General features: G+C 48.7%; 1 protein-coding gene across 5 annotated transcripts in view; it reads left to right on the forward strand.

Moving 5' to 3' along the window:
- cadm1a (cell adhesion molecule 1a) overlaps positions 1-23,643 on the forward strand; it is a 426,941-nt gene that overhangs the window by 322,347 nt on the left and 80,951 nt on the right. For all 5 annotated transcript variants that reach the window (XM_036937590.1, XM_036937591.1, XM_036937592.1 and 2 more), the window contains one exon: positions 16,687-16,833. In XM_036937590.1, coding sequence (XP_036793485.1) covers positions 16,687-16,833 — 147 coding nt within the window. The remainder of the gene's footprint in view (positions 1-16,686; positions 16,834-23,643) is intronic.

Below are 23,643 nucleotides of genomic sequence, written 5' to 3' on the forward strand. Positions count from 1 at the left end.
CACACAAACCCACAGACACACACACATCCTCCCATCCCTCCCCCACCCACAGACACACACACACATCCTTCCATCCCTCCCCCACCCACAGACACACACACACATCCTCCCATCCCTCCCCCACCCACAGACACACACACACATCCTTCCATCCCTCCACACACACACACACACACATCCTCCCCCCTCCCCACCCACACACATCCTCCCATCCCTCCCCCACCCACAGACACACACACACATCCTTCCATCCCTCCACACAAACACACCCCCCCCCACACACACACACATCCTCCCATCCCTCCCCTGATTCAGATGCTGTTCTGCACCATCCTCCCATCCCTCCCCCACACACACCCACAGACACACACACATCCTCCCATCTCTCCCCCACACCCACCCACAGACACACACACATCCTCCCATCCATCCCCCACACACACCCACAGACACACACACATCCTCACATCCCTCCCGCATACACACCCACAGACACACACACTCTCCCCTCCCTCCCCCATACACACCCACAGACACACACACACACATCCTCCCATCCCTCCCTCATACACACACACCCTTCCCTCCCTCACTCCCTCATACACACCCACAGACATACACACCCTCCCCTCCCTCTCCCATACACACCCACAGACACACACACACCCTCCCCCATACACACCCACAGACACACACTCCCCTCCCTCCCCCATACATACCCACAAACACACCCTCCCCTCCCAAACACCCACAGACACACACACACATCCTCCCATCCTTCCCCCACACACACCCACAGACACACACACATCCTCCCATCCCTCCCCCACCCACAGACACACACACACATCCTCCCATCCCTCCCCCACACTCACCCACAGACACACACACATCCTCCCATCCCTCCCCCACGCACACCCACAGACACACACACATCCTCACATCCCTCCCGCATACACACCCACAGACACACACGCCCTCCCCTCCCTTCCCTCCCACGCACCCACAGACACACACACACATCCTCCCATCCCTCCCCCACACACACCCACAGACACACACACATCCTCCCATCCCTCCCCCACCCAGACACACACACACATCCTTCCATCCCTCCCCCACACACACCCACAGACACACACACATCCTCCCATCCCTCCCCCACCCACAGACACACACACACATCCTTCCATCCCTCCCCCACACACACCCACAGACACACACACATCCTCCCATCCCTCCCCCACCCACATACACACACACACATCCTTCCATCCCTCCCCCACCCACAGACACACACACATCCTCCCATCCCTCCCCCACCCACAGACACCCACACACATCCTCCCATCCCTCCCCCACCCACAGACACACACACACATCCTTCCATCCCTCCACACAAACACACCCCCCCCCCACACACACACACATCCTCCCATCCCTCCCCTGATTCAGATGCTGTTCTGCACCATCCTCCCATCCCTCCCCCACACACACCCACAGACACACACACATCCTCCCATCTCTCCCCCACACCCACCCACAGACACACACACATCCTCCCATCCATCCCCCACACACACCCACAGACACACACACATCCTCACATCCCTCCCGCATACACACCCACAGACACACACACTCTCCCCTCCCTCCCCCATACACACCCACAGACACACACACACACACACATCCTCCCATCCCTCCCTCATACACACACACCCTTCCCTCCCTCACTCCCTCATACACACCCACAGACATACACACCCTCCCCTCCCTCTCCCATACACACCCACAGACACACACACACCCTCCCCCATACACACCCACAGACACACACTCCCCTCCCTCCCCCATACATACCCACAAACACACCCTCCCCTCCCACACACCCACAGACACACACACACATCCTCCCATCCTTCCCCCACACACACCCACAGACACACACACATCCTCCCATCCCTCCCCCACCCACATACACACACACACATCCTTCCATCCCTCCCCCACCCACAGACACACACACACATCCTCCCATCCCTCCCCCACCCACAGACACACACACACATCCTTCCATCCCTCCACAGACACACACACATCCTCCCATCCCTCCCCCACCCACAGACACACACACACATCCTCCCATCCTTCCCCCACACACACCCACAGACACACACACATCCTCCCATCCCTCCCCCACCCACAGACACACACACACATCCTCCCATCCCTCCCCCACACTCACCCACAGACACACACACATCCTCCCATCCCTCCCCCACGCACACCCACAGACACACACACATCCTCACATCCCTCCCGCATACACACCCACAGACACACACACCCTCCCCTCCCTTCCCTCCCACGCACCCACAGACACACACACACATCCTCCCATCCCTCCCCCACACACACCCACAGACACACACACATCCTCCCATCCCTCCCCCACCCAGACACACACACACATCCTTCCATCCCTCCCCCACACACACCCACAGACACACACACATCCTCCCATCCCTCCCCCACCCACAGACACACACACACATCCTTCCATCCCTCCCCCACACACACCCACAGACACACACACATCCTCCCATCCCTCCCCCACCCACAGACACACACACACATCCTTCCATCCCTCCACACACACACACACACATCCTCCCCCCTCCCCACCCACACACATCCTCCCATCCCTCCCCCACCCACAGACACACACACACATCCTTCCATCCCTCCACACAAACACACCCCCCCCCCCACACACACACACATCCTCCCATCCCTCCCCTGATTCAGATGCTGTTCTGCACCATCCTCCCATCCCTCCCCCACACACACCCACAGACACACACACATCCTCCCATCTCTCCCCCACACCCACCCACAGACACACACACATCCTCCCATCCATCCCCCACACACACCCACAGACACACACACATCCTCACATCCCTCCCGCATACACACCCACAGACACACACACTCTCCCCTCCCTCCCCCATACACACCCACAGACACACACACACACATCCTCCCATCCCTCCCTCATACACACACACCCTTCCCTCCCTCACTCCCTCATACACACCCACAGACATACACACCCTCCCCTCCCTCTCCCATACACACCCACAGACACACACACACCCTCCCCCATACACACCCACAGACACACACTCCCCTCCCTCCCCCATTCATACCCACAAACACACCCTCCCCTCCCACACACCCACAGACACACACACACATCCTCCCATCCTTCCCCCACACACACCCACAGACACACACACATCCTCCCATCCCTCCCCCACCCACAGACACACACACACATCCTCCCATCCCTCCCCCACACTCACCCACAGACACACACACATCCTCCCATCCCTCCCCCACGCACACCCACAGACACACACACATCCTCACATCCCTCCCGCATACACACCCACAGACACACACACCCTCCCCTCCCTTCCCTCCCACGCACCCACAGACACACACACACATCCTCCCATCCCTCCCCCACACACACCCACAGACACACACACATCCTCCCATCCCTCCCCCACCCAGACACACACACACATCCTTCCATCCCTCCCCCACACACACCCACAGACACACACACATCCTCCCATCCCTCCACCACCCACAGACACACACACACATCCTTCCATCCCTCCCCCACACACACCCACAGACACACACACATCCTCCCATCCCTCCCCCACCCACATACACACACACACATCCTTCCATCCCTCCCCCACCCACAGACACACACACATCCTCCCATCCCTCCCCCACCCACAGACACCCACACACATCCTCCCATCCCTCCCCCACCCACAGACACACACACACATCCTTCCATCCCTCCACACAAACACACCCCCCCCCCCACACACACACACATCCTCCCATCCCTCCCCTGATTCAGATGCTGTTCTGCACCATCCTCCCATCCCTCCCCCACACACACCCACAGACACACACACATCCTCCCATCTCTCCCCCACACCCACCCACAGACACACACACATCCTCCCATCCATCCCCCACACACACCCACAGACACACACACATCCTCACATCCCTCCCGCATACACACCCACAGACACACACACTCTCCCCTCCCTCCCCCATACACACCCACAGACACACACACACACACATCCTCCCATCCCTCCCTCATACACACACACCCTTCCCTCCCTCACTCCCTCATACACACCCACAGACATACACACCCTCCCCTCCCTCTCCCATACACACCCACAGACACACACACACCCTCCCCCATACACACCCACAGACACACACTCCCCTCCCTCCCCCATACATACCCACAAACACACCCTCCCCTCCCACACACCCACAGACACACACACACATCCTCCCATCCTTCCCCCACACACACCCACAGACACACACACATCCTCCCATCCCTCCCCCACCCACATACACACACACACATCCTTCCATCCCTCCCCCACCCACAGACACACACACACATCCTCCCATCCCTCCCCCACCCACAGACACACACACACATCCTTCCATCCCTCCACAGACACACACACATCCTCCCATCCCTCCCCCACCCACAGACACACACACACATCCTCCCATCCTTCCCCCACACACACCCACAGACACACACACATCCTCCCATCCCTCCCCCACCCACAGACACACACACACATCCTCCCATCCCTCCCCCACACTCACCCACAGACACACACACATCCTCCCATCCCTCCCCCACGCACACCCACAGACACACACACATCCTCACATCCCTCCCGCATACACACCCACAGACACACACACCCTCCCCTCCCTTCCCTCCCACGCACCCACAGACACACACACACATCCTCCCATCCCTCCCCCACACACACCCACAGACACACACACATCCTCCCATCCCTCCCCCACCCAGACACACACACACATCCTTCCATCCCTCCCCCACACACACCCACAGACACACACACATCCTCCCATCCCTCCCCCACCCACAGACACACACACACATCCTTCCATCCCTCCCCCACACACACCCACAGACACACACACATCCTCCCATCCCTCCCCCACCCACAGACACACACACACATCCTTCCATCCCTCCACACACACACACACACATCCTCCCCCCTCCCCACCCACACACATCCTCCCATCCCTCCCCCACCCACAGACACACACACACATCCTTCCATCCCTCCCCCACACACACCCACAGACACACACACATCCTCCCATCCCTCCCCCACCCAGACACACACACACATCCTTCCATCCCTCCCCCACACACACCCACAGACACACACACATCCTCCCATCCCTCCACCACCCACAGACACACACACACATCCTTCCATCCCTCCCCCACACACACCCACAGACACACACACATCCTCCCATCCCTCCCCCACCCACATACACACACACACATCCTTCCATCCCTCCCCCACCCACAGACACACACACATCCTCCCATCCCTCCCCCACCCACAGACACCCACACACATCCTCCCATCCCTCCCCCACCCACAGACACACACACACATCCTTCCATCCCTCCACACAAACACACCCCCCCCCCCACACACACACACATCCTCCCATCCCTCCCCTGATTCAGATGCTGTTCTGCACCATCCTCCCATCCCTCCCCCACACACACCCACAGACACACACACATCCTCCCATCTCTCCCCCACACCCACCCACAGACACACACACATCCTCCCATCCATCCCCCACACACACCCACAGACACACACACATCCTCACATCCCTCCCGCATACACACCCACAGACACACACACTCTCCCCTCCCTCCCCCATACACACCCACAGACACACACACACACACATCCTCCCATCCCTCCCTCATACACACACACCCTTCCCTCCCTCACTCCCTCATACACACCCACAGACATACACACCCTCCCCTCCCTCTCCCATACACACCCACAGACACACACACACCCTCCCCCATACACACCCACAGACACACACTCCCCTCCCTCCCCCATACATACCCACAAACACACCCTCCCCTCCCACACACCCACAGACACACACACACATCCTCCCATCCTTCCCCCACACACACCCACAGACACACACACATCCTCCCATCCCTCCCCCACCCACATACACACACACACATCCTTCCATCCCTCCCCCACCCACAGACACACACACACATCCTCCCATCCCTCCCCCACCCACAGACACACACACACATCCTTCCATCCCTCCACAGACACACACACATCCTCCCATCCCTCCCCCACCCACAGACACACACACACATCCTCCCATCCTTCCCCCACACACACCCACAGACACACACACATCCTCCCATCCCTCCCCCACCCACAGACACACACACACATCCTCCCATCCCTCCCCCACACTCACCCACAGACACACACACATCCTCCCATCCCTCCCCCACGCACACCCACAGACACACACACATCCTCACATCCCTCCCGCATACACACCCACAGACACACACACCCTCCCCTCCCTTCCCTCCCACGCACCCACAGACACACACACACATCCTCCCATCCCTCCCCCACACACACCCACAGACACACACACATCCTCCCATCCCTCCCCCACCCAGACACACACACACATCCTTCCATCCCTCCCCCACACACACCCACAGACACACACACATCCTCCCATCCCTCCCCCACCCACAGACACACACACACATCCTTCCATCCCTCCCCCACACACACCCACAGACACACACACATCCTCCCATCCCTCCCCCAGCCACAGACACACACACACATCCTTCCATCCCTCCCCCACCCACAGACACACACACACATCCTCCCATCCCTCCCCCACCCACCCACAGACACACACACACACATCCTTCCATCCCTCCACACACACACACATCCTCCCCCTCCCCACCCACACACATCCTCCCATCCCTCCCCCACCCACCCACAGACACACACACACATCCTTCCATCCCTCCACACACACACATCCCCCCCCCCCACCCCACACACACACATCCTCCCATCCCCCCCCCTGATTCAGATGCTGTTCTGCACCACTTCTCTCCATCCATCCATCCATGGACAGCTCCCACGTGAACTCTATTTTCATGGTCATTAGCACCACACAGGCCAGGCTTCCCCCTCCTTGTTTACCTCTCTTCTCCCTCTTTTTATCTGAATGCACTGCAAATGTCTCCCCACTCTCTCCTCTCTGAGTGGAGAGGAGGATGGTGATGAGGGAATGAGAGAGAGAGAAGACCATTACAGAATAGCCTTTGAGGGATTTTTCCGGGTGTTTTCTCCTCCAAAGCATGGAGGCGTAGGAGGTCAGTTTATAAACACTGTCTCATAATCTGCATGTAAAAACGGCCGTTGTTGCTAATCAGCCACTACAAAAGCTTCTTCAAACTCTTCTTCGGGGCGAGTAATCACAACGTAAGCGCTAGGCCCTGTTGGAATATGCTTCATGATTCTGGGTGACATCAGTTCACCGTTAATATGATAAGTAGTACAGAGTTGTTTGCCAGTGTGTTTCATAAGTGTTTGTTCTTGAGACAATTCTTTTTATTCAAACAATTACCACTTAGTGAAATGACTTAGTAAAAGTCAACGATGATGTGGAATCATTCTTAGTCATTCCCTTTGAATGAGCGAGCTATCTCAAATACTAAAACATCCTCGGTATTTAAGAAACCATTAACGTTTCTGAGGAAAATGAAGCCACTTGACGTCGTTGAATGATTCAGCATCATCACTAACAAACCTTTTTATTTTATTACTGTGCAATAAAATATCTCTATAACGTCCTCTTTCCTCCATTTAATGAGATATGTTTCATCTTAAAAGCAGGACATTTCTAAATGGTGTAAATCAGGCTTAATACATTTACTTTTATTGAGTAGACGCAGGGTTATTTTAGCCTGGTCCCAGATATGTGTGTGCTGTACAGCCAACTACGATTTAGCATGACATTGAACATAGGAGTTTGCAAGACGGCACAAACAGATTGGGACCAGGCTAGGGTTCTTTGCATCAAAGCAGTATGTGTGAATATGAGACAGTGACTGGTTGGTTAGGGACTTTGGCAGGCCTGCATCACCGTGCATTTCTGTTGAACAGGGTCTCCCACTCACAGATGGAGGGGTCAATGGCCACTGCCACTCATCTGGTCCACAGCAGAATTGGATTGTGAAAAATCGCAGGGAGAGGAAAAAAGAGCCTCTTGTTTTTGCGGGAACACCAACAAAACTCACACAGACACACAGACATATGCAGGCACGCATGCACACACACACACACACACACACACACACACACACACACACACACACACACACACACACACACACACACACACACACAGTGAGAGAGACAGACACATACACAGAATGCCATCGGATGAGAATCAAATCATCTAGGGTGCTTAGATACACATTGACTGTCAAACACACTCTCAGTGAGAAATGACTAGATGACCTCTCAAATTCACCATGTCAAAATACAGCATTGTTTGTTTGTTCTAAAATGTCCCCTTGGCTGTGGTATGACACAAGCTACAGGCCTAGTTAAATGCTTGGAAAATAGACCCTTCAACACTAATCTGACAGAACTGGTTAGATGTAACCATTACAGTGGCAACCTTGCTTTTCACCCAATCAATTCTGTTAGTTCAGTGTTCATCTCAAGGTAGGACACCAGCCTTGTGCATATTAATAGGGTAAAAAGCTCTACAAGCACTCCATTAACATTCCAATAACGTTCCAGCAACATTACTTACTTATTGGCAGTTAGCATTAGCAGAGTACAGTTCAACAAAGGGCGTGGCTCAGTAAGAGCTCCTCACTGCGTCTGTTCAATAGCCTGCTGTGTGCTAGCCAGCTGAAGAGCCACTTCTGTACGCAACTCCCATGGTCAATGCTAATTTGACACCGGTGCTATTTTCTCTGATCGAACTGGCAGTGTGTGTACTGGGGGGGGGCTAGTACCAGCCCTGGTTGCCGGACCCTCTACGTTCCCCTCTACATAGAAAACAGGACCAATGACGAGGGCCCAATGACCTTTCCAATCCAGCGGTGTGCTGCAGCCTTCAGCCAGCTGTCTCTGACTTGCACCGCATGTGGGCTTCTCCCAACCGGTGGTGCTCTCTCTCATGTCAGGGCGAGCGTGGAAATGTACCACACACTAGCAAATACACACTCGGGTCTCTTCTTTCTCTCACATACACACTCAAATGTGTGCACAAGTACACTCACACAAGTTCAGTCGAGCACACACACACACACACACAGTGTAGGCTAGTGCTGCTGAACGTACAGAGCATCCTCATCTGACAAGTTTAATCTAGGCCAGAATGATCAATGCTCTGTGCTAGCGCTTTTGAACGTCACTAATTACATACAACGATAATGTCACAGATCTGTTTGAACAAGTTATGCAAATGGAACCGATATGAATCCTTTCTTGCATGACGGCAAGCCTTGTTGATTGTTGACACATGCACAGAAAGCAAATGCACAGGAAAGCTTAGAGAGCCTTTAAAGGGAGAACCTAATGCTACATCGCACATGCTAGTTTGGTTCTGTGTTTACAAGATTCCATTTGCAAATAATTCATTTGATTCCTGTCAGTAAGGAATTTTCATTTATTTGATTGCTCAGTCAATTCATTGAAGCATAGATACAATAGCCGTCCTCTAGTATGCACATGTCCCTGTGTCCATTCTGGTGCTGTTAGACTATATCTTTGCTTTTGTTTATCCTCTGCTTTCTGGTCAGGTGCATGCTGGGTGAGTTGAGAGACTTTTCCCCCAACTCTTGGTGAGTAGAGATAGATTTTTGCTGAAGACTCATCCAATACGCACACACGTCTCTCTCATTGAATTTGCCAAGGTGGCTCCTCCTCCTCCTTGCTCAAACACGTGCACATCTATACGTGTATGTATGTTGAGCTGTAGCTCGGTCCCATCTGTTGGCGAGGCTACCGTGATTTATCCATCTCTCTCTGCTGCATTCCTTTGTTGTTATTCCAAACATGTATGGCGGTAGATGCACACAAGGATAGTTAGAGGATTTGCCACGGTACAGATCTAGTTGTATTGAGAATGATCGATGTGATAGTCTGGTCACTGAAGCCATGTGATATGGTTCCCGCTCTGACATGGTCTGACATGGACAGGTTTTTGGATGCGGTTTCTGACGTGACACATTCAGTATTATCAGAACTATTTGTGTTGCACATGCAGTGCCATCTCTTCTTTTGGTAAACACCTGCTAAAACATATTCTCATCATTTTACCTACTCATTTCATTTGGTCTAATTACCAAATTATGATAATGCCCTTTTTGTGTAAGAGCTGTTTAAAAAAAAAAATAACATGTTTTTAAATGCCTGGAATTTTAGCCTGTTCAGGTAGGAGTTTGTGACCCAGATCATGACATCACAAGCTGATCTTATTATTCTGACTAATAACCAGTCATCTTTTATTTGCATATGTATCCTCCAAATTTGAAGGGGGTAAGCAGGGTAGGCTCATAGAGATCCTATTACATTACTTATTCTATGGGAAGGCTTTAGAGCAGGGTTACTCAACTCTTACCCTACGAGGTCCATAGCCTGCTGGTTTTCTGTTCTAACTAATTTGTAATTGCACACACCTTGTGTCACAGGTCTAAAACGATCCCTGATTAGAGGGGAACCATAAAAAAATGCAGTTAAACTGGCTTCGAGGTCCAGAATTGAGTTTGAGGGCTCTAGAATGTAGACTGTGTATATAAAAATGTATATCAACACGGCCACACAGTCAGACTGAGCCTTTCAATGGCAAAAGGAGGCTCAGGGAAATAAATTAGTAAACATACATTACATGACCAAAAGTATGTGGACACCTGCTACTCAAACATCTCATTCCAAAATCTTGGGCATTAAAATGGAGTTGGCCCCCCTTGTTGCTATAACAGGAAGGCTTTCCTTTAGTTGTGGGAACATTGCTGCGGGGACTTGCTTTCATTCAGCCACAAGACCATTAGTGAGGTCGGGCACTGATGATGGGCCATTAGGCCTGGCTCGCAGTCGGCATTCCAATTCATCACAAAGGTGTTTGATGGGGTTGAGTTCAGGGCTCTGTGCAGGCCAGTCAAGTTCTTCCACACTGATCTCAACAAACCATTTCTGTATGGACTTCGCTTCGTGCACAGGGGCATTGTCATGCTGAAACAGGAAAGGGCCTTTTCCAAACTGTCGCAACAAAGTTGGTAGCACAGAATCGTCTAGAATATCATTGTATGCTGTAATATTTCCCTTCACTGGAACTAAGGGGCCTAGCCCAAACCATGAAAAACAGCCCCAGACAATTTATTCCTCCTCCACCAAACTTTACAGTTGACACTATGTGTTGGGGCAGGTAGCGTTCTCCTGGTATCTGCCAAACCCAGATTTGTCCGTTGGACTGCCAGATGGTGAAGCGTGATTCATCACTCCGGAGAACGTGTTTCCACTGATCCCAAGTCCAATGGCTGCATCTTTACACCACTCCAGCCAACGCTTGCATATGCGTATGGTGATCTTAGGCTTGTGTGCGGCTGCTCGGCCAATGAAACCCATTTCATGGAGCGCCCGACGAACAGTTATTGTGCTGATGTTGCTTCCAGAGGCAGTTTGGAACTCGTTAGTGAGTGTTGCAATCGATGTTTATGTTTAATGTTTACACGTTACACACGTCAGCACTCGGTGGCACAATAGCAGCACTTACAGTTGACCGGGGCAGCTCTAGCGGGGCAGAAATGTTACTTATTGGAAAGGTGGCAGCCTTCTTCTGACGGTGCCACGTTGAAAGTCACTGTGCTCTTCAGTAAGGCCATTCTGCTGCTAATGTTTGTCACATGGCTGTGTGCTCTACTTTATGCACCTGTTAGCAACGGGCTCCCGAGTGGCGCAGCGGTCTAAAGAACTGCATCTCAGTGCAAGAGTCATCACTGCAGTCCCTGTTTCATTTCCAGGCTCACATCCAGCTGTGATTGGGAGTCCCATAGGGCTGCACACAATTGGCCCAGCATCGTCCGGATTTGGCCGGTGTAGGCTGTCATTGTAAATAAGAATTTGTTCTTAACTGACTTGCCTAGTTAAATAAAATAAAAAATAAAGGATGTGGCTGAAATAGCTGAATCCACGAATTTGAAGTGGTTTCCACATACTTGTGTATATTTGGAGTTATTTTCATGAAATAAACACAGTGATTTATTAGATTTACGCATATGATTTAAAAGTTCATTTGCAATCCAGATTAGGCTACTGTAGCTGTTGGTAGTGACTCAATAACGTTGATATTTTCTGGGTGACGTCTGTGTATGTTTGATGTTGTCATTAATGAGCATGTTCCCTTGTAATTATTCCCCTCACGACTCGTGTTCAAGTGTTTGTTCACCAGAGGAAGAACAAATATCCGAATGAACACCTCCCACTAGCCCACTGTAGTAGGAGACTAAATTTAGCAGCATTGCCACGGCGACATCCGCTGCACTAGTTACCTTCCATGCTTAACCTTCTGCAGGATAACCTTTATCCTGAAGAAACAGTGTTAGTGTAGGATATTAGCATATCATATTACCCTAGCATGTTACCATAGCATATTAGCATATATCCAATAATGGCGGTCCTTATTGAAAAGTAGGCTGAATTCGCTTCTTACAAGTGGGGAGTGTGCCTTTTTCTGGGAGGTTCATTTTCAGGGCTGTTTGGGGTGTTGACAGGCAGATTTAAATCCTGTTTGTCTATCCTGGCGATTGCTTTCTTCCCCTGACAACAAGACATGCAAATTAGCATTTGATGTGTTGCAGGTCCATTCAGGTTCCCCTTATTAGCTACCAGGGGAGGGAACAATAAATATTGAATGTTTTTTTTTTTTTTTTTTCATTTTATATATTTGAGATACGCATCCAGGAGGCAAGAGATGAATCTTGGAGATGATGAAAATCAAAGACACTCTCTCTCGCTCTCTTGACTTTAATGAAGTAGCTCAAATCCATTTAAAGTGTGTACATGTGCGTGTTTTTGGTTTCGAAGTAGATTTACGGGGAGATTTTCAGGTGCATGTCCACGGTTGATTTATGAAGTCTTCTATTGGCTTGTGATACGGTCTAGGATCACACACACACACACACACACGCACACACACACAGACACACACACACACACACACACACACACGAGGTCAGCCATCAGGAGCAACCTTTACCAGTTTGCTCATAAAACACATACACACACACTAGGGAGTCCTGAAACTACCAAGTTTCAATACAGGAATAATTCATATTTATCCCCAGATATCCAGGAAATACTGCAAAAATTGGAAGTGCCCATTTAAAACCAAGATATGGTCACTCAGGGTTCTCCCAAAAGAAGATTGCCACTGCGCCACATTGCCGTCTTGGTTGCACCGGTATGTGAAGATTTCACAGCAAGTGAAACTGATATTTAGTAGTGATAGCGTAACTTTCATCGCCAATTACATTGTTGTGAATTGTGAAACAGGCCGTTGATAAATTCAGAGCGTTATCATGTTCCTCAATTAATTCAGTGCATTTCAGCAGTAGGCCATGTCGATACAGAGCGTGCTCAGGACACACAGAGTGCAGGCCATAGCGTTGTTGAATCATAAACACTTTGTAACGGCAGTCAAACAAAAGTAAAATGACCAAAGTTACAAAGCTTGCTCGATAACTTCCAAATAACTTCCAACTTCCAATATCTCCTATTTGGCAAAATGTAGTTGATGGTTATGCAGATAGCAGATCAGCTCATGAATAACGGCGATAAAGAGAGGAAATTGTTTAAATAGCAAGGTGTCTTAACAGAGACCAACTCTGTAAAAAATATAATTATAATTAAATCCATATCTACCCTCATACCGTTTGTTGATCACAAATCCAATACCGAAGCTCTCAATGGGCAGCAATATGAAACAATGCAGAAAAGCGGGGGAAATGTTATAGTGGTATTTTGACATGCATACGGAGACGTGCTTTGATAATACTACCTTTGGATTACAGAATACAATTAGGAATTTTCATGTGAGTCAGGATGTTGGGTTTCAGTGGGACTGATTTAAGGCTGCTATGTGAGTCAATAGATCAATAATGCTAAATTGTAGCCTAAATCCAGTGTATGCTAAATGTTTCTGATCAGAAAAAAATGTATCAGTTAACAGTGCCCTAGGGAAAGTATTCAGACCCCTTGACTTTTTCCACATTTTGTTATGTTACAGCCTTATTCTGAAATGTATTAAATAGTTTTTTTCCTCATTAATCTACACACAATACCCCATAATGACAAAGCAAAAACAGGATTTTAGAAATGTTTGCTAATTTATTCAAAACAAAAAACTGAAATATCACATTTACTTAACTATTCAGACCCTTTACTCAGTACTTTGTTAAAGCACCTTTGGCAGCGATTACAGCCTCAAGTCTTCTTGAGTATGACGCTACAGGCTTGGCACACCTGTATTTGGGGAGTTTCTCCCATTCTTCTCTGCAGATCCTCTCAAGCTCTGTCAGGTTGGATGGGGAGAGTTGCTGCACATCTATTTTCAGGTCTCTCCAGAGATGTTCGATCGGGTTCACGTCCGGGCTTTGGCTGGGCCACTCAAGGACATTCAGAGACTTGTCCCAAAGCCACACCTTCATTGTCTTGGCTGTGTGCTTCGGGTGGTTGTCCTGTTGGAAGGGGAACCCGTCACCCAGTCTGAGGTCCTGAGAGCTCTGCTGCCACCACCATGCTTCACCATAGGGATGGTGCCAGGTTTCCTCTAGAAGTGACGCTTGGCATTCAGGCCAAAGAGTTCAATCTTGGTTTCATCAGATCAGAGAATCTCTTTTCTGAAAGTCTTTTGGTGCAGTTTGGCAAATTCCAAGCAGGTTGTGATGTGCTTTTTACTGAGGAGTGGCCACTCTACCATAAAGGCCTGATTGGTGGGGTGCTGTAGAGATGGTTGTCCTTCTAGAAGGTTCTCCCATCTCCAAAGAGGAACTCTAGAGCTCTGTCAGACTGCCCATCGGGTTCTTGTTCACCTCCCTGACCAATGCCCTTCTCCCCCGATTGCACAGTTTGGCCCGGTGGCCAGCATTAGGAAGAGTCTTGATTGTTCCAAACTTCTTCCATTTATGAAAGCTGGAAGCCACAGTGTTCTTGGGGACCTTCAATGCTGCAGACATTTGTTTGGGACTTTCAATGCTGCAGACATTTGTTGGTGCCCTTCCACAGATCTGTACCTCAACACAACACTGTCTCGGTGCTCTGCGGACAATTTGGTTCGACCTCACGACTTTGTTTTTGCTCTGACATGCACTGTCAACTGTGGAACTTTATATAGACAGGTGTGTGCCTTTCCAAATAATTTCCAATCAATTGAATTTACCACAGGTGGACTCCAAGTTGTAGAAACATCTCAAGGAGCATCAATTGAAACAGGAGGCACCTGAGCTCAATTTCGAGTCTCATAGCAAAGGGTTTGAATACGGTATTTTTGCAAAAACGTGTTTTTGCTTTGTCATTATGGGGTATTGTGTGTAGATTGCTGAGCTTTTTTTTTATGTAATCCATTTTAGAATAAGGCTGTAACGTAACAAAATGTTGAAAAAGTGAAATGGTCTGAATATTTTCGAAGGCACTGTACATGAGCAAATTAGAATAAAGATGATCATTAGCACTCACCTCAATTTATCTATTTCCCCAGCCAAATTGTTAGCAAATATTCAAATGGAGATTCCCCACGCTTGTCTCAAAGCATCGTGATGATGCTGTCCAAATCAAAATGGTGCCTGAAATGATCATATAGTTCAAACTCGGTCCTGTTCTGCCACCCCCCACACACACACACGGTCGCGGCCAGCTGTGCCAAACCTGCGTCTGTAGTGATGCTTCCAGTGCCTTAGACTGTTGCGCCACATGGGAGATGGTGAGAACTCTAAACTGTATTCGGGTCTTATCTGCAGTCCGTCAATTATGCGTGTTCTTTGAATTTATGGCAACTTTGTGTGAAGTAAATACGCGAAGCTCAACCTGTTTGAACAATGTGCTGCACATGTTGTGGAATTGCATTAGTGCGACCTTGGTGTAAAATGTTGTAATTTCCCAGGTCTTGTCATTTTATTTTTTCGGGAAATGTGAAGAGTGGTCCCTGGACAGTCCCGGAATACTGGTTACCCGTGTTAATCCCTAATACATGCTGACTTGAAGAAGCAAGTACATCATTTGTCTCCTAACTCTGCTGCGGTTTCTCCCCACTCTTCTTTGCGGTTGCTTTGGCATTTTAGAGAGCAATTCAGGGCTTATTTAAGTGGGTATACACAACATGTTGGTGATGATCTCCAACACGTAGGGGAATCATATCAAAAGGTAGTAATACTTGAATTCATTCCATACAAACCAAATTGTGCTCACTCAGATATTATATTTTCACACCTTTTTAGCACAGTTCCAGCAACTATGGTGGATGTCTAACCAGGTTAAGTACAGCTTGGTTTTTCTTGGCTTGGCTTGGCTTGGCTCGTTGGTTTGAAAAACTAGACTGCACACAGCCTGCCAGTTGTAATGATGAGTGTTTGTCTCTGTCTGTGCCCTGCAGTCCAGAGTCAGAACCTGGTGACGGACAATGTGGCGGTGGTGGAGGGAGAGGTGGCCGTCATCAGCTGCCGGGTGAAGAACAACGACGACTCGGTCATCCAGCTCCTCAACCCCAACAGACAGACAATCTATTTCAGAGACGTCCGACGTGAGTACCACACATACACACAGACAGGCATACATTCACTCACACACACACACAGAGACAAGCATACACACACACACCTTGGAAATAGATAGGCCTGTTACACTGAGTGTACAAAACATTAAGAATACCTGCTCTTTCCATGGCATAGACTGACCAGTTGAAAGCTATGATCCCTTGTTGATGTCCCTTGTTAAATACACTTAAATACACTCCTGTGTGTATCAAGAATGGTCCACACAAAGGACATCCATCCAACTTAACACAACTGTGGGAAGCATTGGAGTCAACATGGGCCAGCATTTCTCTGTGGAATGCTAGCCCGTCTGGGCATGGACACCTTGAAGAGTCTGTTCAGATGGCAAAAGTGTGCAGTGCAAATCAAAATTAGGAAGGTGTTCCTAATGTTTGCTATACTCAGTGTAGTTCTACATTGACACACATACACATACTGTCATCAAGTCTACAATAATCTTTCGGTCCACTTCAAAATCAAATCAGATAAAAAATGTATTTGTCACATATTTAGCAGATGTTAATGCGAGTGGAGCAAAATGCTTGTGTTCCTAGCTCCAATAGTGCAATAGTATCTAGCAATTCACAACAATACACACAAATCTCTAAGTAAAATAATGGAATTAAGAAATATAAATATTAAGACGAGCATTGTCGGTGTGACATTGACTAGAATACAGTAGAATACAGTGTATACATATGAAATGAAAAAAACAGTATGTGAACATTATTAAGGTGACCAGTGTTCCATTATTAAAGTGACTAGTGATTGCATGTCTATGTACGGCACATAGGGCAGCAGCCTCTAAGTTGAACGGTTGAGTAACAGTGTGGTAGCCAGCTAGTGATGGCAGTCTGATGGCCTTGAGATAGAAGCTGTTTTTCAGTCTCTCGGTCCAAGCTTTGATGCACCTGTACTGACCTCGCCTTCTGGATGATAGCAGGGTGAACAGGCCGTGGCTTGGGTGGATATCCTTGATGATCTTTTTGGCCTTCCTGTGACATCGGGTGCTGTAGTTGTCCTGGAGGGCAGGCAGTGTGCCCCCGGTGATGCGTTGGGCAGACCGCACCACTCTCTAGAGAGCCATGCAGTTGCAGGCGGTGAAGTTTCTGTACCAGGCAAGATGCTCTCAAATTTCTTCAGCCTCCTGAGGTTGAAAAGGTACTGTTGCGCCATCTTCACCACACTGTCTGTGTGGGTGGACAACTTCAGATTGTCAGTGATGTGTACTTGAGGCTTTTGACCTTCTCCACTGCGGTCCCGTCGATGTGGATGTGGGTGTGCTCCCTCTTCTGTCTCCTGAAGTCCACGATTAGGTCCTTTGTTTTGTTGACGTTGAGGGAGAGGTTATTTTCCTGGCACCACTCCGCCAGGGCCCACACCTCCTCCCTGTAGGCTGCCTCGTCATTGTTGGTAATCAGGCCTACTACTGTTGCTACTACAAACTTGATGATTGCATTAGAGTTTGTGCGTGACCACGCAGTCATGGGTGAACAGGAGGAGGATCAGTATAGTGGAGGTGTTGTTTCCTACCTTCACCACCTGGGGGCGGCCCGTCAGGAAGTCCAGGATCCAGTTGCACAGGGCGGGGTTCAGACCCAGGGCCCCAAACTTAATGAGCTTGGAGGGTACTATGGCGTTGAAGGCGGCGCTGTAGTCAATAAACAGCATTCTTACATAGGTATTCCTCTTGTCCAGATGGGATAGGGCAGTGTGCAGTACGATGGCGATTGCATTGTCTGTGGATATATTGGGGCGTTATGCACATTAGAGTTGGTCTAGGGTGTCAGGTAAAGTGCAGGTGATATGATCCTGAACCAGCCTCTCAAAGCACTTCATGATGACAGAAGTGAGTTCTACAGGGCGATAGTCATTTAGTTCAGCTGCCTTTGCTTGGGTACAGGAAAATGGTGGACATCTTGAATCAAGTGGGGACAGCAGACTGGGATAGGGAGAGATTGAATATGTCCGTAAACACTCCAGCCAGCTGGTCTGCGCATGCTCTGAGGACACGGCTAGGAATGCCTTCTGGGCCAGCAGCCTTGTGAGGGTTAACGCGCTTAAATGTCTTACTAACGACGGCCACGGAGAACGAGAGCCCACAGTCCTCAGGAGTAGGCCGCGTCGATGGCACTGTGGTATCCTCAAAAGCAGGTGAAGAAGGTGTTTTGCCTGTCCGTGAGCAAGACGTCAGTGTCCGCGACGTGGCTGGTTTTCCCTTTGATTGTCTGGAGTCCCTGCCACATACAGTTGAAGTTTACATACACCTTATCCAAATACATTTAAACTCAGTTAGTATCACCACTTTATTTTAAGAATGTGAAATGCCAGAATAATAGTAGAGAGAATGATTTATTTCAGCTTTTATTTCTTTCATCACATTTCCAGTGCATCAGAAGTTTACATACACTCAATTAGTATTTAGTTGCATTGCCTTTAAATTGTTTAACTTGGGTCAAACGTTTCGGGTAGCCTTCCACAAGCTTCCCACAATAAGTTGGGGGAATTTTGGCTCATTCCTCCTGACAGAGCTGGTGTAACTGAATCAGATTTGTAGACCTCCTTGTTCACAAATGCTTTTTCAGTTCTGTCCACACATTTTCTATAGGATTGAGGTCAGGCCTTTGTGATGGCCACTCCAATACCTTGACTGTGTTGTCCTTAAGCCATTTTGCCACAACTTTGGAAGTATGCTTGGGGTCATTGTCCATTTGGAAGACCCATTTGCAACCAAGCTTTAACTTCCTGACTGATGTCTTGAGATGTGTGCTTCACGGTTGGGATGGTGTTCTTCGGCTTGCAAGCCTCCCCCTTTTTCCTCCAAACATAACAATGGTCATTATGGCCAAACAGTTATCTTTTTGATTCCTCAGACCAGAGGACATTTCTCTAAAAAGTACGATCTTTGTCCCCATGCGCAGTTGCAAACCGTAGACTGTCTTTTTAATGGTGATTTGGAGCAGTGGCTTATTCCTTGCTGAGCGGCCGTTCAGGTTCTGTCAATATAGGAATTGTTTTACTGTGGATATAGATACTTTTGTACCGGTTTCCTCCAGATTCTTTACATGGTCCTTTACTGTTGTTCTGGGATTGATTTGCACTTTTCGGCACCAAAGGACGTTCATCTGTAGGAGACAGAATGCGTCTTCTTCCTGAGTGGTATGACATCTGCATGGTCCCATGGTGTTTTTACTTGCATACGATTGTTTGTACAGATGAATGTGGTACCTTCAGGCGTTTGGAAATTGCTCCCAAGGATGAACCAGAGTTGTGGAGGTCTACAATTTTTTTTCTGAGGTCTTGGCTGATTTATTTTGATTTCCCCATGATGTCAAGCAAAGAGGCACTGAGTTTGAAGGTCGGCCTTGAGATACAGCCACAGGTACACCTCCAATTGACTCAAATTATGTCAATTAGCCTATCAGAAGCCTCTAAAGCCATGACATACTTTTCTGGAATTTTCCAACTGTTTAAAGGCACAGTCAACTTAGTGTATGTACACTTCGGACCCACTGGAATTGTGATACAAATAAGTAAAATAATCTGTCTGTAAACAATTGTTGGAAAAATTACTTGTCATGCACAGAGTAGATGTCCTAACCAAAACTATAGTTTGTTAACATGAAATGTGTGGAGTGGTTGAAAAACAAGTTTTAATGACTCCAACCTAAGTGTATGTAAATCTCCGATTTCAACTGTACGTGTCTGAGCCATTGAATTGCGACTCCGCTTTGTCTCTTTACTAATGTTTTGCTGTTTGATTGCCATACGGAGGGCATAACTGCACCGTTTGTATTCGACCATATTCCCAGTCACCTTGTCATAAATGCGGTGGTTCGGGCTTTCAGTTTTGCGCGAATACTGCGATCTAGCCACGTTTTTTTGTTTGGGTAGATTTTAATTGTCAGTGGGAACAACATCCCCTATACACTTCCTGATGAACTCAGTCACCTTGTCAGTGTATACGTCAATGTTATTCTCAGAGAACAACCGGGAACATATCTTGGTCCGGGTGGGTCCGGGTGATCAAAACAATCTTGAAGCATGGATTCCGTCAGACCAGTGTTGAATTGACCTTAGCACGGGTACTTCCTGTTTGAGTTTCTGCCTATAGGAAAGGAGGAGCAGATTAGAGTTGTGATCAGATTTGACGAACGGAGGGCGGGGAAAAGACCTTGTAGCCAACCCAGAATGGAGTGTACCAGTGGTCCAGAGTTTTTGAAGCGCGTGTACTAGAACATCAGTAGCGTTTTCCTCAAATTTGCTACAGATGTTATTATACTGAACAAAAAATATATACGGAACATGTAAAGTGTTGGTCCCATGTTTCATGACTTGAAATAAAAAGATCCCAGAAATGTTCTATATGTTCTATATGCAATCTAATTTTGTGCACATTATCTGGCAACAGCACCACCAGAGCTGTTGCCACATAATTGAGTGTTTCTCTACCATAAGCCGCCTCCAACGTTGTTTTAGAGAATTTGTCAGTACGTCCATCCAGCCTCACAACCGCAGACCATGTGAACCTCGCCAGCCCAGGATCTCCACATCTGGCTTCTTCACATGTGAGACCTTTTTTTTTGTGGTCTTTGACCAACAGATGCCTATCTGTTTCCCCAGTCATTTGAAATCCATAGATAAGGGCCTAATGAATTGATTTCAATTGACTGATTTCCTTATATTAACTGTAAATCAGTCAAATATTTGAAATGTTTGCTTGTTGCGTTTTATTTTTTTGTTCAGTGTGGTACTCTCCACTCGCACACACATTAATTTGAAGAGGTTGGATATACACCCACACACACAAACATACACACAAACATACAGTATAGTTATACATACAGTATAACACTTTCTGTCACAAGTCCTGTCTACTAGTCTTCAGGCATGAGTGTACACACACTCACACACACACACACACACACACACACACACACACACACACACACACACGGAGAAGCAGCCACGTCCTCGGAAGGTCTCCCATCTATCTCTGACGCATCCAACGTTGTGTCCCTCCCTCCCTTTGCACCAACACAAACTTCTTCCTCACACAACTACACAGCCACTCAGCCATGTCCTCAAGATCCCCATCGCATGCATAAATCGCGCCTCGTGTTTTTCTGTTTCGCTGGGGCACCAAATACCAAGCCCACAGCTGGCTGTCAAGGGCATCTCATCTTTTGACGGGGCGCCTTGATCTCATGTGATCTTTTCCCAAGAACACTCTGGCATTTCACTGCAGCTGCACTGTTTAATTATAGCTTGGCTCTGCTACCAGCCTCCCCTGGAATATCATATTGGGCCCCTCCAACTAAAATCCATATTGGGGGGGAAAAAAGGAGAGAGAGAAAGAGAGGAGAGAGCTTTGACATTGACATCCTGTGACCCCACTTCAAGGGAGCGGTCATAGCCCTGTGTGGTGAGGGGGCCTCACCTCCTCCCAGGCTTAGCCCTCTGCACACAAAGTGAGCACACACAAACACACACACACACACACACATACACACAATGATATACTGTAGGCACACTTAACGAGTTAAGAGACACACACACGCTTTTGGACTGGCATTCACAGTGAAGAGACAGACACTTGATACCTGTACAATGGATAAACAGCCATACTTTTGAAGGCCAGGGTGTGTGCGGGGTCCCCTGGGCCCCGGATGGTACCTGTCTGAAAGCAGCCTCTGCATTACCAAAGGACACCTTTACCTTACCTTGACCACTACAGCTCCCAATCTCTTAAAGAAGACCTCACCTCCATCTCCTCTGGTTTTTCAAGACACTGACCCGGCCATTAAGGGGACGGCAGCAGCCAAGCCAAAAGTTCACCCTCTCTGATCTTTCCGCCCCTCACTTTATCATTTAAAGGTGTCTCTCTCTCCGGCGCCGTTCAAAGGTGAGAAAACCGCATGGAATCAGCTAAAGGGCCATGGGAGAAGAGGAGGGTTGGGCGCCACGATTCCCTTTTCTACAACACTTGAAGTGTGTGTGTGCGAGTGTATCGTGTCTGCATATGTGCGTGCATGTGTGTGGTGGGGGTCTGTCAGATGAGCCAAATTACCCTCCCCCACCTACCTTCGCCCTCTCTCGCTCCTTAATAAAACTTTAATGGGCTCCTCTCAAAAAGTAGCCGGGTCCACTAATCAGAATTGATTGCCGCCACTTAGGAAGAACCCAGAAGCTTGTCTCCAAGAAGCTGGAGCCAGCCCTCCTCGATGAAACCAGGGAGAAACGACGCAAATGATATACAATGAGAGAGAGAGGGAGAAAAGAGAGAAAGAAAGAAGAAAGGAATAACCCATTGCAGCCATCAAAGTTGAGTTTATCTCATCTTTATATATTTTTTTTGCTCTGCTATGAATTGGAGTTTATTTTCCCCCCTTTTGTGTTTACAGTCAGCTTCATTTCAATGCAGAGATTGCCAGGACTCAATGGATGTGGCTGGGTGTGTTTGTGCAGCCTTTTGAGCCCCATCATCCGTTTCCTCGACGGTGCCGAACGGACCTTTGGCTATTTGTGATAACACGAAAATAAGCAATGTATATTCAACACCACTTTAGGCGACTGTCCACCCCTCACGAATGGAAATGAGTGGCATTTAAAAAAATATATAAAAATGGCATTGTCCGCGTTGATCTGACCCAGGCAAATGAATTTGAAATCTTGGACAGAAAGTCCTCTGTTTTATTATTTCATACTATTTCATACCTAAGTAGGATCACTTTATTCATGAGATGGCTTGGGGTCTTCTGATACGAGGTAAATAACAAAAGAGACGAATTGAGTGA

Source organism: Oncorhynchus mykiss, chromosome 12 (assembly GCF_013265735.2).
Source record: "Oncorhynchus mykiss isolate Arlee chromosome 12, USDA_OmykA_1.1, whole genome shotgun sequence".
Lineage (NCBI taxonomy): Eukaryota > Metazoa > Chordata > Actinopteri > Salmoniformes > Salmonidae > Oncorhynchus > Oncorhynchus mykiss.